Source organism: Calliphora vicina, chromosome 5 (genome assembly GCF_958450345.1).
Source record: "Calliphora vicina chromosome 5, idCalVici1.1, whole genome shotgun sequence".
In the NCBI taxonomy this organism is placed as follows: Eukaryota; Metazoa; Arthropoda; class Insecta; order Diptera; family Calliphoridae; genus Calliphora; species Calliphora vicina.
In genome coordinates, this window is record NC_088784.1 from 59,569,221 (window position 1) to 59,584,176 (window position 14,956).

Here is a 14,956-nt window from a genome sequence, read left to right on the forward strand (position 1 = left end):
AAAACAAAAATTTTTTCGCTTATTTATAAGAAATGTTGAATTCTTTCCTCTTCAATTAATTTTTAAGGGCTCTACGAGATTCTGCATATAATTAATTTTTATAATTTTACATTATTGGCAATTTTATTAAAGATAGAGCGTTTTTATCTACAAAAATATTAATTTTAGAAAAATTAATATATAGAAGGTTTCGCATTTTAAATTGGATTTAATTCACGACATTGGAAATTTGTATCATGTTTTATTCATATTATTTAATAGGTAAAACAAATCAAAAGGTAGATATGTAAAAAAATTAATATTAAAAATATAGTTTTAAGTTTAATTCAGCTTTTCAGGACTTTGACTGGTTCAAAGTGGTTTTGCATTCAGAAATATAAATGTAGAGAAACTACAAACATTTCAATAAAATTGCAAAAAATATTTTTATTTGCTTTGAAATTTGTAACACAGATGTGGGCTTGTTTGCTGAATATAAAAACTCCATAATAAAAATTATTTTACGCTGAAAAAAAAACTCAAAGTAGTCAAACTTTTTGAGTGCTTGAAAATCAGACTTCACGCCTAGAATTTAGTTCATATTAGTTTAATGAATTTTTCGATTTAATGAATAGCCATGACATTAAAAAGAGAATAGTTCAATTATGATTTAAATCTTTGCTTTACATTTTATGACAAAATGACTGACCCATTAATTGAATCTCTTAAAGATTAATTGACCCAGATCATTTCTTTGTTGTAAGGACAACTCATTCAAAAATAACTAACTCAACTAGCTAAAATTAATATTGAAATAAAAAATATTGATTGTCCATCGAGATAGCAAAGTAATATCCCTCAAATAAAAATAAAACAATAATGAACACATTAAATATTGTTAAATTGTTTAGTTGATTTTGTTATTTTAAGGGAGTTAGTTAATTTATATGTGTACTTACTGTTCCAGGATTTGGTGTTTCTTTAACCGCCTTTTATTTTATAATATCGAATAAAAATTAAGTGCGATTGTTTGTTTTGAATTGATTAATTTTGGTTTTAATGGAATTTTTGTTTAACAATATTAATGTGTATCGAAATAGATTTTAGTTAGATTTATTCATTAATTGATTATTGGTTGTTGTGGTGAATTGGTGAGTAATTGTTTACATTTTCATAAGATTACATTTGTTAACATTATTGTTATTATTTTTGTTAGGTTAGGTGAATATAAAATTTGTTTTCAAAACCAATTTTTTTGTTCAGGTGAGCACAAAATACACATTGAATATTTTTGTTTGTTTTAATTTTCGTTAAAGTGAAAGCACAAAAGAGGTGAGAGAAAGAATAATTTTAGAAAAATACAATTTAGAGTTTTAGTAACAAAAAATAATACAAGGTATACAATTTCGAAAATAAATACATAGTTATTCCCAATCAGAAATAGAAAGATAAAAATAATATATTATTTGATTATAAGAATTGTGTTAATTTTGTTTTCTCTTTTTTGTGTTAAAGCATAGACAGCAGAAACTTGAAGAATTCTGCGGCTACATTTAGACAAGTTACAAAATAAGCATAAAAAAGTGTTATGAATACAATACGCACCTGGGAGAAGTTTGGTACACTGCAAGTTTTGCGCATAGTTAACGGTTGACCATGGGCAGTTTCGAGTTCTTTGACGGCTACATTTTGCCTTAAACGATCCAACGTTAATATACTTTCAACGGCCGAGACACCACGTGTATATTTTTCTTTAAAAATAATAAAAACAAAGGTAAGAAGATTATTTTATAAGATGGTAAGATGTTTCTTACCTATATAGGTTTCACCATCACTCGCAGAACAATCATCCCCACTGGCCGCCAATTGTGCCAAAGATTCACGATCCTCTAATTCTTCGGAAGCTTTGGGTATATTCGATACAACCTCATAGGTAACGCCAGTGCAGGCAATAGTATTTTCAGTCCTAACCAAACGGAATTTTTTCAAACGATCTGTTATGCTTGGACCCTTTTTAATGTTAATGCACAGACGTTTGCGCAATACCAAATCCATGGGTGCTGGATGCGATAAACGCACTGTGGTGCGCAAAATCAAATAGACACGTTCATTTGCCTCGGTCACACGATTCAAGGCAGGACTATCGTGCATCGAAGAGTCCCAACTGGATATTGCACATACATCTTTATCCAAGTGTTGTAAGATTTGTAATGTATAGAATTTGTGACCATGTTCTTTGGAGAGTATGGAATTTATACCAGCAATAGAAAATTCATCGTTAGTATTTTGAGCTGAGAGATCATCGGCGTTTAGGTTAAGGAATAAAACCGGTACATGAGGTTCCATGCCAGATGGTGGATTCCAGGAGGCCGGAGCTCCAGGTATACCTGAACCAGGTGCTGGTACTAATACCGCATTACGTTCTTCGGTCAATGACACCCACTGATGTACTAAACTCAATTCCCGCTCACGTTCTTCTTCCGTTTTCTCCTCCTTCTTGATCAGCTTTTGTATTTGCTGATCTAAATACTGGCGTCTTCTTCCTAAAGCCTCACTCCACTTTTCTCTTAATATGGTAAGATCCTCTTCTTGATACGAATCGAGAGCTCTTTGTAGACGTGAGCGCACGGTGACACTGCCAATAGCAATATTGACTATTGACTGGCAAATTATAGGCAAAGTGCCGGAATTTTGTACGGGCTTGACACGCACATGCACACGACGTTGTTGACCCTGACGCAATTGATATATACCTCCGGTTAATACCTCCGAGGGATTTGAAACTTCTACCGGTGCATATTCACCGTTATCATTTAGTTCGTGAATTTCCACCCACAACTCAATTTTACGTGACAACTCAGCCCAGCGATCCACCAACGATCGCGCCTTAGCTTGTTGTTGTTCCACCTCCCAACCCTTGGACCTGGAGAAACCAGCACTACGATGGCCCCAGACCTCAATCGAGAGAGCTCCTTCTATGCAATGTTCCAAGAATTCTTCATTTATAGTTACCGTAAAATCCTTGGTGTGTTCAAATTTAAAGATCATGTTCTGATCTCTTGGCGTAGTTTCGGCATTAATGACGGGTACAACGGTTTCCTGATGTCCCCAAAAAGTATATTGGCAAAAAACAAAATTCGATAGCGACAGTGGCAAGCCTGAGGCACACTTGATGGTGACACGACATGTTACTTGATTGGCCATGGGGTCGGGAGCATCTTCATAATCATCACGAGAGTCGGAGGAGGATTCCGATATCGATTCACACATACGATCTTGGGGCATTTGACCGGCAATACGTTGAATTTCGACCTGAAGTCGTCCAGCAACTTCACCTTGTTGACTTATAATGGGTGTATGATAATCCAATTTAACATCATGGAACAACACTTCCAAGAAAATGTTTGCAACACCAATTAAATTATGATTCTCTTGTGACTCATAGAAGGGGTCTAAAGTCTTAGAGTTTTCATTTTCCTGCAAACAAATTGCAAAATATGTAAGTAACGATGGAAGGGATTTATACAAAATATGTTGCATGATAAGATAAATAAATGGTTTATTGTTTTTTATAATATTATATGAAATTACCTCGTCTGAATCTTCCTCATCTGAGAAGGTCTCAATGAGAGGCTTTTGTGTTGCAATTAAATGAGTATAAAACAATGAAATAGAAGGAAGTGTTAGTAACATACACGTGACAGCCGGATTTTTTACAGTTTGAGGGATTTAAATAAAAGTGTGTGAAAGACTAGTCCAAGTAATACAGCATTCATGCAAATACGAGGGTACGTTGAAAAGTTGGCCCTTAAGAAATAAGTATACAGCACTCTAACAGGGATTTCGTTTAAATAAGTTTGCCAAAAATACTAAATACTTAATAAACTTCGCCATATATTACACATTTCAAGTTATACAGCCTTCCTATACAACTTTTCAAATTCCCTCGTATTGAGATCATGTAAGAAATATCCTTTTAAAATACTTACCAAACCATTTAAGACGCGTTCTTTATGCTCTTGATACATTTCTCTCATATCAATTAGTTTATTTTCCAACTTTTCCATACTCCAAATCTGACTACCCGAATTTAAACGTTTCACCAAAATGGCAGGTTCACTTACAAAAGCTCCACGCTGAAAAAAATAAAACAGAATTTAAAATATTTTAGCCAGCCTATATTCAATAAGAAAATCTTTTCTTTACCCTTCTATTGGGACTCAAATTAGCTGGAGGAATTTGTAGAGTAACAGAGAATTTAGTTTTCTTTTCCATTTCCTCGGCAAGAAAATTGGCTTCTTGAACTAAAGCATTAGCCCGCATTATATCATTTTTCAATTGACCCAGAGAGCGTTTAAACATCTCATCGCGTTCTTGAGCCCATTTTTCTACACGCATTTGCGAGGTGGGTGTATTGGGAGTAATTTTCCCTAAACGCAAGGGATCATAGGGTGTATAGGGAGCATAGGGAGTGCTGGGCGATAAAATATTGCGTAATTGTTGAAATTGTCGTTCATATTCCTGAAAAAGCGGGAAACAATAATATTAAATAAATAAACACATTTTTGTTATAAAAGTTATGCGAATCGAATCATACTTGTCTCTGTTTTTCCAATGCCACTTGCTTGTCTTCCTCGTGTTGACGTTCCAGTCGCGCAATAGCAGTTTGTATAGGATCGTTGCTTAATTCATTTTGCATTATTTCATCTCTGGCAAAATTGTAATCGATCAACTGTGCTGGCGTCTGTGGTTCAGAGTTCATATTGGCATTGGCCGATTTGGGACAATTTACACGGAAAAAGTGATGATTACCCCATAAGATACGATCACCATTAGCGATGGGTGTTTTCTCTGCAGCCGCATAGCCATTGACAAAACAGCGGGCTCCGGTAAATGGTTCCAAAAAGAGACCACCATCTTCAATGGTGATGACACAATGTTCGGGCTGAATACCTAAACCCGACAGTTGAATATCTGGTTGAGGACCACTTATGGTATGGCCACCGATTAAAGTACGTTCTTTAAGATAGTAAACTAACAACTCGTTAAGGGACGGATCGGCATTTAAATTGACTAAATAGTATTTGTTTTTCTCCACCATAATTCCACTAGCTTGGACACTAATGCCCATCTTTTCTAAAGCCTGTTGCCGCTCATTTTGTATGCGTTCAGTTTTTACCAATTTCTCCTCCCAAGTTTGAGAGATTTGTTTCATTAGATTTTCACTTTCAGCCAGTTTGTCGTTGATATCGCCGACTGGCGAACCAGTGGCATGTTTAAGCATGTTTCTGAGAGTCTCCACTTCATGACGAAGTTCACGAATGATGCGGGCATTAGGATCCTCATTGACCACAGCATGATTGACAATACGTTTAGCACGATCGGCATAACGTAAAGTAGACAAGGTTTCTTCATAATTATCAGCCGATGGTGAAATTGTGGCCACCATGACTGTGCGAGAATTACCACCCAAGTTGTCTTTCAAAAGCCACGTTAACACAGAATCACGATATGGAACAAATTTATCACCTCCACTCTTTTTACCATTCGATTGATCAGCCAATTTTGAGATAACCAAACCCAAAGTTGTAAGCGACCTAAAAAAAAGCAATTGATCAATACACAGTCTTGTTCGCCTAACTCTAATATCTTACTTGTTAATATTTGAACCTTCTTTCAAACGATCACCTACAGCACCGGTTTTAACAGCTCTTTCAGAACCAGCTAAATCCACTAAAGACATGCGTGACACCTTTTCGCCCGTCACTCCAGAGGCCTGATCAGTTAAAATCTGGGTTAATACTACTGAGAATACAGCATGAGATCTAGATGATTCGGCATTCATGTTTGTAGCAGCAACAGTACGTGACTTATTTCCCTCAGTCATAAGATTATCAATATCTTGATATGATGCCACTGCCAGCTGAGACAAACCGTCCACATAGGGACCCAATACATTGTGTTCACGCACCTTTAGCGATTGTTTATTTGGCTTAGGATCTAAGAGATCATGGACTTTTTCATTGTATATTTCCATATATGAGACTTCCACTTTGTACATAAGCTCTTGAGTGGATTTATTTGAAATGGCCGAAAATAAGTTATCACACAAACGCGGAATGATACCCTTATATTCCTGAGAGCCCATCATGGTATATGATTTACCCGAACCTATAACAAACAATAACATCGAAAACAAAAAAAAACAAAAAACATTTAGATTTAAGTTGCACAATAAAATATAATTATTTTGTGTGTATGCACTAGGGGCATACTGCACATCATACCGGTTTGTCCATAGGCAAATATGCAAGCATTATAACCTTGAAACGCATTATCCAATATATCACGACCGACACAATCGAAAACAGTCTCTTGTGAAGCAAAGTTCTCATCATTTGGATTTAATGAAAAGAAACAATGATCAAATGCAAATGTCTTGGGGGGTTTCCGGCTGTAAAGTGAACAAATAAGATGAGCATCTTTAAGATTAAAAGACATTTCTTTGGGTAACAAACCTTTCTATTTTGTCTATTGCTGGGGGGTTGTGCAGAATTGTCTGCTGTTTTTCCATTTCGACAATACATTTTGTGCCTAATTCGATTTCTGCAAGATAAAAAGATTAGAAGGGATTAAAGTTAAATGTCGATGAAAGTGTTATTTAAATGTCTTTGAAAATAAAAGTATAAAATTAAATATAAAACTATATACATACATATTCTAATATTAAATGTTAATCTTAATGGATTGTATGTTGGTCTAACAGCAAAATCATTTGTGTAGTATTTATTAAATGGCAAGGGGCGAAATATTTATGTATATACAAATATCCTTTTATTTGTCTGTTTCTTTTTCCATTATACATTCTTTTAATGCTCAATGACCGTTTTTATTTTATATTTTTATTTGAATTTTCATAATTTAACGTTCATTGAACCTGTCATTGTTATCGCAAAAACAAATTGTACTTAAGCAATATTATGTTTGCCAATTTTTGGAGAAATGTTTTATGTGTGACAGCAATCTAGGGCTGAGCATCAGACTTGTATACGCTATGTACATCCCGAATGTTTGCACTTTATTCACGAATAAAAATAAAAAAATAAAACAGGTCGTATATGTATGTATGTGGTAATATTGTCAGATTTGTTTTTCTTAACTGAAATTGTATATGAATGGCTAAATTAGAGATATCCCGAAATGTTTTTATATATTATACATTTATACAATATATGTATTTTTTCAAATCCTTATTGAATAAAAAATATACATAAGCAAAAATATTTATGTATAACACATTAATTGATTTGTGATAAATCACTTATAGGAAAAAGTTTTTTTTTATTTTTTAAATGAACATCAAATTTCATGCAATATCTTTAAACTATTTTCTAAGATATTTTGATTATTATAATTCTAAATTGTTTAATATTTCAAGTCTTTTAATATTTGGCAAGTACATCTCTGTTTCAAAGATAGCGGGCGAAATTATGGTATAGTTAAGTGAGATATTGACTTATAGAACCGAATATATTCGACTAAAAACACATTTAGCTTTATCCGAAACTAATCGAGAAAGTATGCATACTTTTATCATCAAAAGTTATATTTTTCTAAACTGAAGCTTGTTTTGTTCTAAGGAATGAAAATTATAAATTTTTAGTGGTTTAGTTAGTGGTCTCAGAAAATTACATTTTACATTATTTTCTTTCCAAATATTTTTGTTTCGGCAATTTTTTCGAGAATGCTTGCGAAAACTTTCTTATCCGAAAACATATTCGGAGGATGAGTAATCATAATCTTAAACACTTTTATGCACAAAACTTAAGAAGGATAAACAATTTAGTTCTAACCTAATGAAAGACAATAATTTCCTGTTTCTCTAAATGCGAACGAACTCTTTCGTATATTATATTGAAAACAACAAATACATTTTATACATTTTTGTTGTTTTCAATATAAATTACGAAAGAAAATGTTCGTTCGCATTTAGAGAAACGGTCAATAAGTATACTCCCGTCCAGATTACAGCATACCACTCTGCTCATGTGGATTGTTTACTCCTAAGCAAATTTTTTCCAAAACCATTCTATGGTAATAGCTTAGTGGAGGGTTCACCATTTTCTTCCAAGCTCATCCTCAATCCCGTTACCAACAGTGCTGGTACCCAACAAAGATTTTATTAGTTGTTCTCTCGAATTATGTATTCCGAGATAACTTGATTTCCAAGAATCCATGTGCTGGAAACTAATTTTTATAAGATATTGTTATGACCAGATTCTATTCCTCTCAGAAGAGGTGACTCGTAAAGTAAAAGTAAGAATATTGTTTCGATGTACGAAGACTTATCACTGTGTTATGTTTGCATGATATCATTGATGGTGAGAAAATATTTCCAAGAAATCGGTTTCTTTCCGCCACGTTCCTTGAAAAAGCCCATATAAATTTCAAAGAAAAACCACTTTTTGCAATTTTATTGATGTTTTTATAATTACTCTATCTTAAAAAAAAATAGATACCGAATTAAATTAAAATTGTCACTTTTATATCTCTCAAGCATTAGTAAGTAGCATTAGATAAAAAGTACAAATGAAAGAATTTACAAGATTTAAAAGCGTTTGAAAACTGAAAGTGGTTTCATTCCGAAAGAAATTTTCGTTTTACTTTTTCTGAAGAAGCAAAATGCGGAATTAATTACACTCCCGACCGAAATGGAATTCTGTGACAAACCTGATATATTGTAGATGAAACGTACAATAGAAGGTTTTTAAAATAGTCCCCAGATATGAGGAAATTGTACCCATGCTAAGTCTAAACTGACAGCTGTCATGTTCACAAAAAATAATTAACTTGGACATGAAGCATAAAATGAACATTATTTCTCAAACCAAATTTATGTAAAAAAAGTAGCTCAAGTGAAAATTTTCGCAAGGCACTAAAAACATGCATGAGATCATTCGCATGGTTAACTAAATTAATTTAAATTTCAATTGAAAATCATTAAGAAATTGTCAAATTTTCTTTACAATTAAAGAAAAGCCAACCATTTTTTAGTGGAACATTTTTTTTTAATTTTGTAATACTGTAAATAAAAAAATTGTTGACATGAACTTTGTTTATATGTACATGCGTATGTATTTATAAGTTGAAAAAGAAAAAAGTGTTAACTTAGGTTTTAGTCATTTGAAATTTCATTTCTTGGTAAATGGTAAAAGTAAAAATAAAGTTAAGTACCCCAACAAACCCTTCAGAAGCTGAAAACAAAAAACTTTATTTAAATCAAAGTCAAATGTTATTTATACTAGTACATACTACATATTTTGTTGTTGATTTCTTAATTTATTATTTTGGTTTAAAACAAAAAACTTGGCCTTTGATGACGACACAACACTCATTCGACCAAATGAAATGAACGGTGGTGAGCTGGTGTGGTGGTGCTTAACGAACATGAAACATGAAATGAACCTGTTTTTAGTGGCAAACAAATGATTCTTTTTTATTAATTCCTCCATTCGTCTTTTAGTTTCCATACAAAACCTACAACTTCAGGTTTTTCTTGTTAAAATATTTTATTACCATATAGATTTTAATTTTTGGTTTTTGTTTCTATTTTGGAGAATATACCAAATAAAATAATAGACTGATGGATGGATGCATAGGTTGGTTGACAAGAGATAGAGATTGTTATAACAATACTTATGGTGGACGAGTATATATGATTTAATTTTCTATTTTCATCTATTTATTACAAAAGAAGCTTTGACCTCATCGCTTAAAAAAAGTAAATATAAATTCAAAGCAGCCAAAGAGAATGAAATAATGAACAATATTAAATATATAATAACAAACAAAATACAATTGTTGGTAAATATTTATTATACAGGGTATATCAACAAGAGATATGGCTGAAAATGTTTGATATTTCGTGATGTCAAAATATAGTTGAGACAAGATTCGCCTTTCGACTTTTTTTGATTTTTAAAAAGTCGACTTTTCAAACTTCACAATTTTTGAATATTCGACTTTTTTAACTATTCGAGTTATTCGTCGTTTCATCATATTTTAATGTAAGAGATTTATATTTTTTTTGTTAAGAAAAAAATATTAAAAACCATTTATGGAGAAAACAAGTAAGAGAGCTATAATCGGCTGTGCCGAATCTTATATACCCTTCACCAAATTATACTTCAAAATACAAATTTTAAATATTTCTAGGTAAACAAAATTTTTTTATTTTTCAAAGTTGTTTTTTTAATTTTTTTTGAAAAAATATTTTTTCGAATTCATATTTTTTTTTTAAATTTTAATTTATTTTTTAAATTCCAAAATTTCTTTTTTGTTTTTAAAATTTTTTTGGTGTTAAAAATATTTTTTTCCGATTTTGACCCATTGTAGATTCAACTTACTATGGTCTTATATACGTCGTTGCAAAGGTGTTTGAAATACCTATCATTAGATATCCATATTGTCTATATTAATGACTTAGTAATCCAGATATACATAGGTCAAAAATCGAGGTTGTCCTGGTTTTTTCCTCATATCTCAGCCATTTGTGGACCGATTTTGCTGATTTTAAATAGGAAACATCTCGAAAGCATGTCTGACAGAATTATTGAAGATTTGTATCCCGAAGATATCTGGGGTCCAGACAGACGAACAGACAGACATGGCTTAATCGACTCCGCTATCTATAAGGATCCAGAATATATATACTTTATAGGGTCGGACAATTATATTGTGGAAATTACAAACGGAATGACAAACTTATATATGTATACGCTTCTCATGAAGGTGAAGGGTAGAACAATTTAGGTGCTGCTGCCATTTGTGGGACGATTTTCTTATATTTTAAATACCAACCGAGCCGGCAATATACCCGATATATTGATGTATCAATCATGTTTGTATGTTATTTGGAGCCTTCTGAAAGTTGATTTTCACATATAAACGGACATAGCTATATCGACTCGGCTATATATAACGATCCAAAATGTAAATATATATTTGATGGGATTGCAAAATAAAAATTTGGAAATTACAATTGGAATGGCCCTTTGCTACTCATGGTGAAGGGTATTAAAATATGTATATGGTTGCTAGATTTATTTTATATAAAAATTTTACAACTAAAATAAAAAAATGGAATTTATTCGTGTCTTCTACTTTTTAAACTACTCGATTTTTCGGATTTTTTGGGCTAACGTAATAAATTGATCAAATTACTTCCGAACTAAAAATTCGTTTGTTCGAACAATTGAACTATCTATCGACTTATAGAATCCTACAAAATATTTCCATTAAACATTTTTTAATAAAAATAACAAAACTTTTAAAAACACTATTATTTGTTTGTTATTTGTTTGAGCGTTTGTAACATACTTTCTAATTCTTATTATTTAGACTAAACATTGTTAGTTCTGGCTGGCTGGCTTGTTTCTCTCTTTATGTTTTGTTTATTATTAGATTATAACTTACTTTGAGTGGTTTCATTTTTATTCTAATTTGACCTATTGATGTCCACACCAACAACTACTACTATTTTGTGTTTGTGCCACAACACCGTCAAACAGTTTCAAGTCAATTTAATATTATGCCGCCTTGGCGTGTTCTTTAGCCATTTTCAATTTAATATTGCAAACATTTTTGTTAGGCCATAAAAGTACGAACGAATGTTCGTATGTATGAATAAAAACGTATGATTACATACAAATAACTGTTATGAACTACTAATTTTGTTGTTGTCTATATAACACTATAATTTGCCCTAGGACTCATGAGGAGTTTATTGTGACGCATGTAAAATAATAATGGTTCAAGAGAATTGTAAAAAAACCCTTAGCTGAGTGGAATTCGCAATGAATAAGTAATTATTTGTGGAATATTTAAAAAAAGATTTTGTTGGAAATGAAAATTAACATTTTAATTAAGAAAATGTTGCTCTTAAGGACGGAGATCAAAAAATCCTTAACACACGTTTTTCCTTAAAACTTTTAACCCAAGTATTATTTGATTTTATTTTTCGATCAAGTTACCTTTGAAAAAGATGTCAGTTATTATGTTTAATGTCAATTATGTTCATTTGTTGTTAATCTGTTTAAAATGAGCGACGAGAAAAAAGTGCGTACTAAAATTATTAAATATTTTCAACAAAACCCAACTTGGTCCTACAAAAAGTTGGCCAAACAATCAAAGGTCTGCCACAAACTGATTCTAATGTTATTAAACTGTATCGGGAGAAATTGTCCGTTGATAGAAAACCTGGTTGAGGTTGAAGGTTCATAGAACTTCGTCTATGTTAATTGTATTTTTTATTCAGCAGTAAATCGCTATTTGGTCCATAGGCTTCATTTCCAAAAAAAAATCAGTTAAATTATGTATTATTTATTCTTATAGGCTTTGTTTGGATGGAATTATTGAAATAATGTTGGTTTACTCAGCTTTGGAACCTAGGTATTGATCTTGCTACATTTGGAAATGATATAAGTACTTAATTCTGTCAAATTTTAACTAATCGTGTGGTTTTAAGTGGAACAGTACTTAAAAGGTTTTGTGCGTTAAAACTAGAGTTTCCAAAAAACCGACGAATTTCAAAACCGCGGTTTCGGTTTTAAAAAATTAAAAACCGATCGGTTTCGGTAGGTTTTGTGATGTATTAAATATCGAGTGTTATATACAGGAAAATACAGGAAAAGTTAAAAAAAAAATTAAAATTCAAAAGGATGAAGGAAAATTGGTACATTTTCTTTTAATGGTACTTTTTTAATATATTAAATTAGTTAGCTTATATATATTAAAGTTTGCTAATATGCTTCTCAATAAAGAAATAATCAAGAAAAGCAGAACTAAACCAAACTAAGGAGTACTTTTTCGTTCTTCAAATGGTACTTTTTGAATTTTCTATAATATTGAACCTATAATCAGGAAATTACTTTGATTTCAAACTTGACGGGGGTTCAATTATGGAAAATTGGTACTTTATTTTCTAATTGTACTTTTTATTATATTAAGTTATTTTACTTATGTACATAATATTTGGCAATAGTACTATTTATTTATTGTAATAGTAATAATAAAGGTAAAAAGTAGACACACATGAGTCTGAACGAGTTAGAATTCGCAAAACGTGACTTTAGCGTTACATTTCTTTTGCATTTGCAATAATAATGGGCCCAGAAATATGAAATTAGGCATGCTGAATGGGAATGCAAAATGTGGGTCTATGGTACTTTTTTATTCTAATAATAGTTTCGAATGAGCTAAAAATCCACATTACAATGAATCAATAAACTTGAAACTAGAAGCATGTTAACCTGAATTATTATTAATTCACAAAGGGAGACTTAATAGTACTATTTCTTTCTTCTAATTGGGGTATCGAAGCGCACCGGGTCAGACAGTACTCCATATACTTTTATTGAATATTTGAAAATAAATCAGCTTTGTTAAAAATACTTTACATTCTTTTTTTTTAATTAAATAAATAAACAGTCATATGAATTTTAATTGTCAGGAAATACTTGGATGAATCTTTGGATGAAAAAGCTTGTTTTTCATTTCTAAATTTTTCTATTAGAAGTAAAAACCGAAGTATAATTGTCGGTTTCGGTTTTAGGCCTTTAAAACCCGCGGTTTCGGTTTCGATTAAAACCGAACACTAGTTAAAACCATTTTCCACTTACTACTGTTTCACTCACTATCTTGTGAGCTCAAGTTCTAATATGATTTAATAATACTAACTATTTGTATCTTATTGAAGAGTTATAAATGTTGTAATTTTATAATCTATATCACTTAAAATGCAATTAAAAACCTATTTCTTGTAAATAGTAGAACTAGGACGTTCCACTCTTTATATGTGTTAACATAAAAAATTATAATGTCAAAGACATAATATTCCATTGTTGTCAATTAAACGCGCAGAGTATTCTGTCACTTACTGTATACGGTGGTGGTGGTGGTTTATTAATTTATTCCCTTATCTTTTGTTCTGTTGTTGTTTTTTTTTCCCTTAACTTTTTTCTGTTTGTTCACTTGCCACATTTTATTTTTCTCTATGGTGTTATTAATGAATCAAATTATCATTTTGACACCAGTAATAATCTATACGTTTGGAATTTATATTATACATGGTACGAGTATATTGGTTTGTCACCCATATATTTTTTTTTATAATTCTTCTATAATGTACTCCAATCATGCTCGTCTTTCTATTTGCATGTTTTTGTAAAAACTTTGATAGTGGCCTATATTAAAAAATAATAAAATACTATTTTATATAAATATGTAATATAGTATTGGTTTTCCCTATTATCGTTTGCTGTTTGGCATAATAAATTATTTTAGAGAATTCAAGGTTCAATTTACAAAATAAATATAGTTTTTTTTCTTTGGAATTGTTTTTGATAATGAATGTTGTAATAATCATTAATCATTTTGTTAACTCATTGCAAAGTCGTTTTGGTAGAAATAAACAATATTGCAATTTGAATTGAAAAATCTATAGCAATAATAATTTAGATTATTTGATAAATTAGACCACAACATTATAGAGAATATACTGAGTATGTATGTATATAGAAAAACAAAATTAAATTAAAATAACTATAATAATGTAAATGCAGCTAAGCAGTTTTCACAGCAGTGTCCAATAAAAATATGACATGCTCAGATTATGTGTGCAGTTTATGAATAAGAGGATAAAAATGAATTTATTTAATAAAACAAATGTAATAGTATGAATCTTTCGAATATAAACTATTCTAAATACATTATATGTATTCATATAACCGGTATAACCGCCGTTATTTTTAAGTTCAGCATCTATTTTCCTGGGCATGTTCAAAATTTCTACTGGGATGCTTTTTGAACTAAGTTATTTACCGGCTATTAACAGTCTGGTTTAATATTTATTCAAAACATTAGTTTTTTCATATACTCCTATTTATTGTTCACATAAAAATCAATTGTAAAACTCATA

General features: G+C 31.1%; 1 protein-coding gene across 7 annotated transcripts in view; it reads right to left on the reverse strand.

Annotated features, from left to right (window-relative positions):
* Khc-73 (Kinesin heavy chain 73) overlaps nucleotides 1-14,956 on the reverse strand; it is a 69,711-nt gene that overhangs the window by 15,128 nt on the left and 39,627 nt on the right. For 6 of the 7 annotated variants that reach the window (XM_065510786.1, XM_065510790.1, XM_065510787.1 and 3 more), the window contains exons 3-11: nucleotides 6,498-6,585; nucleotides 6,267-6,433; nucleotides 5,634-6,150; nucleotides 4,577-5,576; nucleotides 4,186-4,500; nucleotides 3,969-4,115; nucleotides 3,571-3,612; nucleotides 1,794-3,456; nucleotides 1,585-1,730 (exon numbers count right to left, since the gene is read on the reverse strand). In XM_065510786.1, the coding sequence (XP_065366858.1) occupies nucleotides 1,585-1,730; nucleotides 1,794-3,456; nucleotides 3,571-3,612; nucleotides 3,969-4,115; nucleotides 4,186-4,500; nucleotides 4,577-5,576; nucleotides 5,634-6,150; nucleotides 6,267-6,433; nucleotides 6,498-6,585 (4,085 nt within the window). The remainder of the gene's footprint in view (nucleotides 1-1,584; nucleotides 1,731-1,793; nucleotides 3,457-3,570; nucleotides 3,613-3,968; nucleotides 4,116-4,185; nucleotides 4,501-4,576; nucleotides 5,577-5,633; nucleotides 6,151-6,266; nucleotides 6,434-6,497; nucleotides 6,586-14,956) is intronic. The other variant, XM_065510792.1, reaches the window with a different exon arrangement.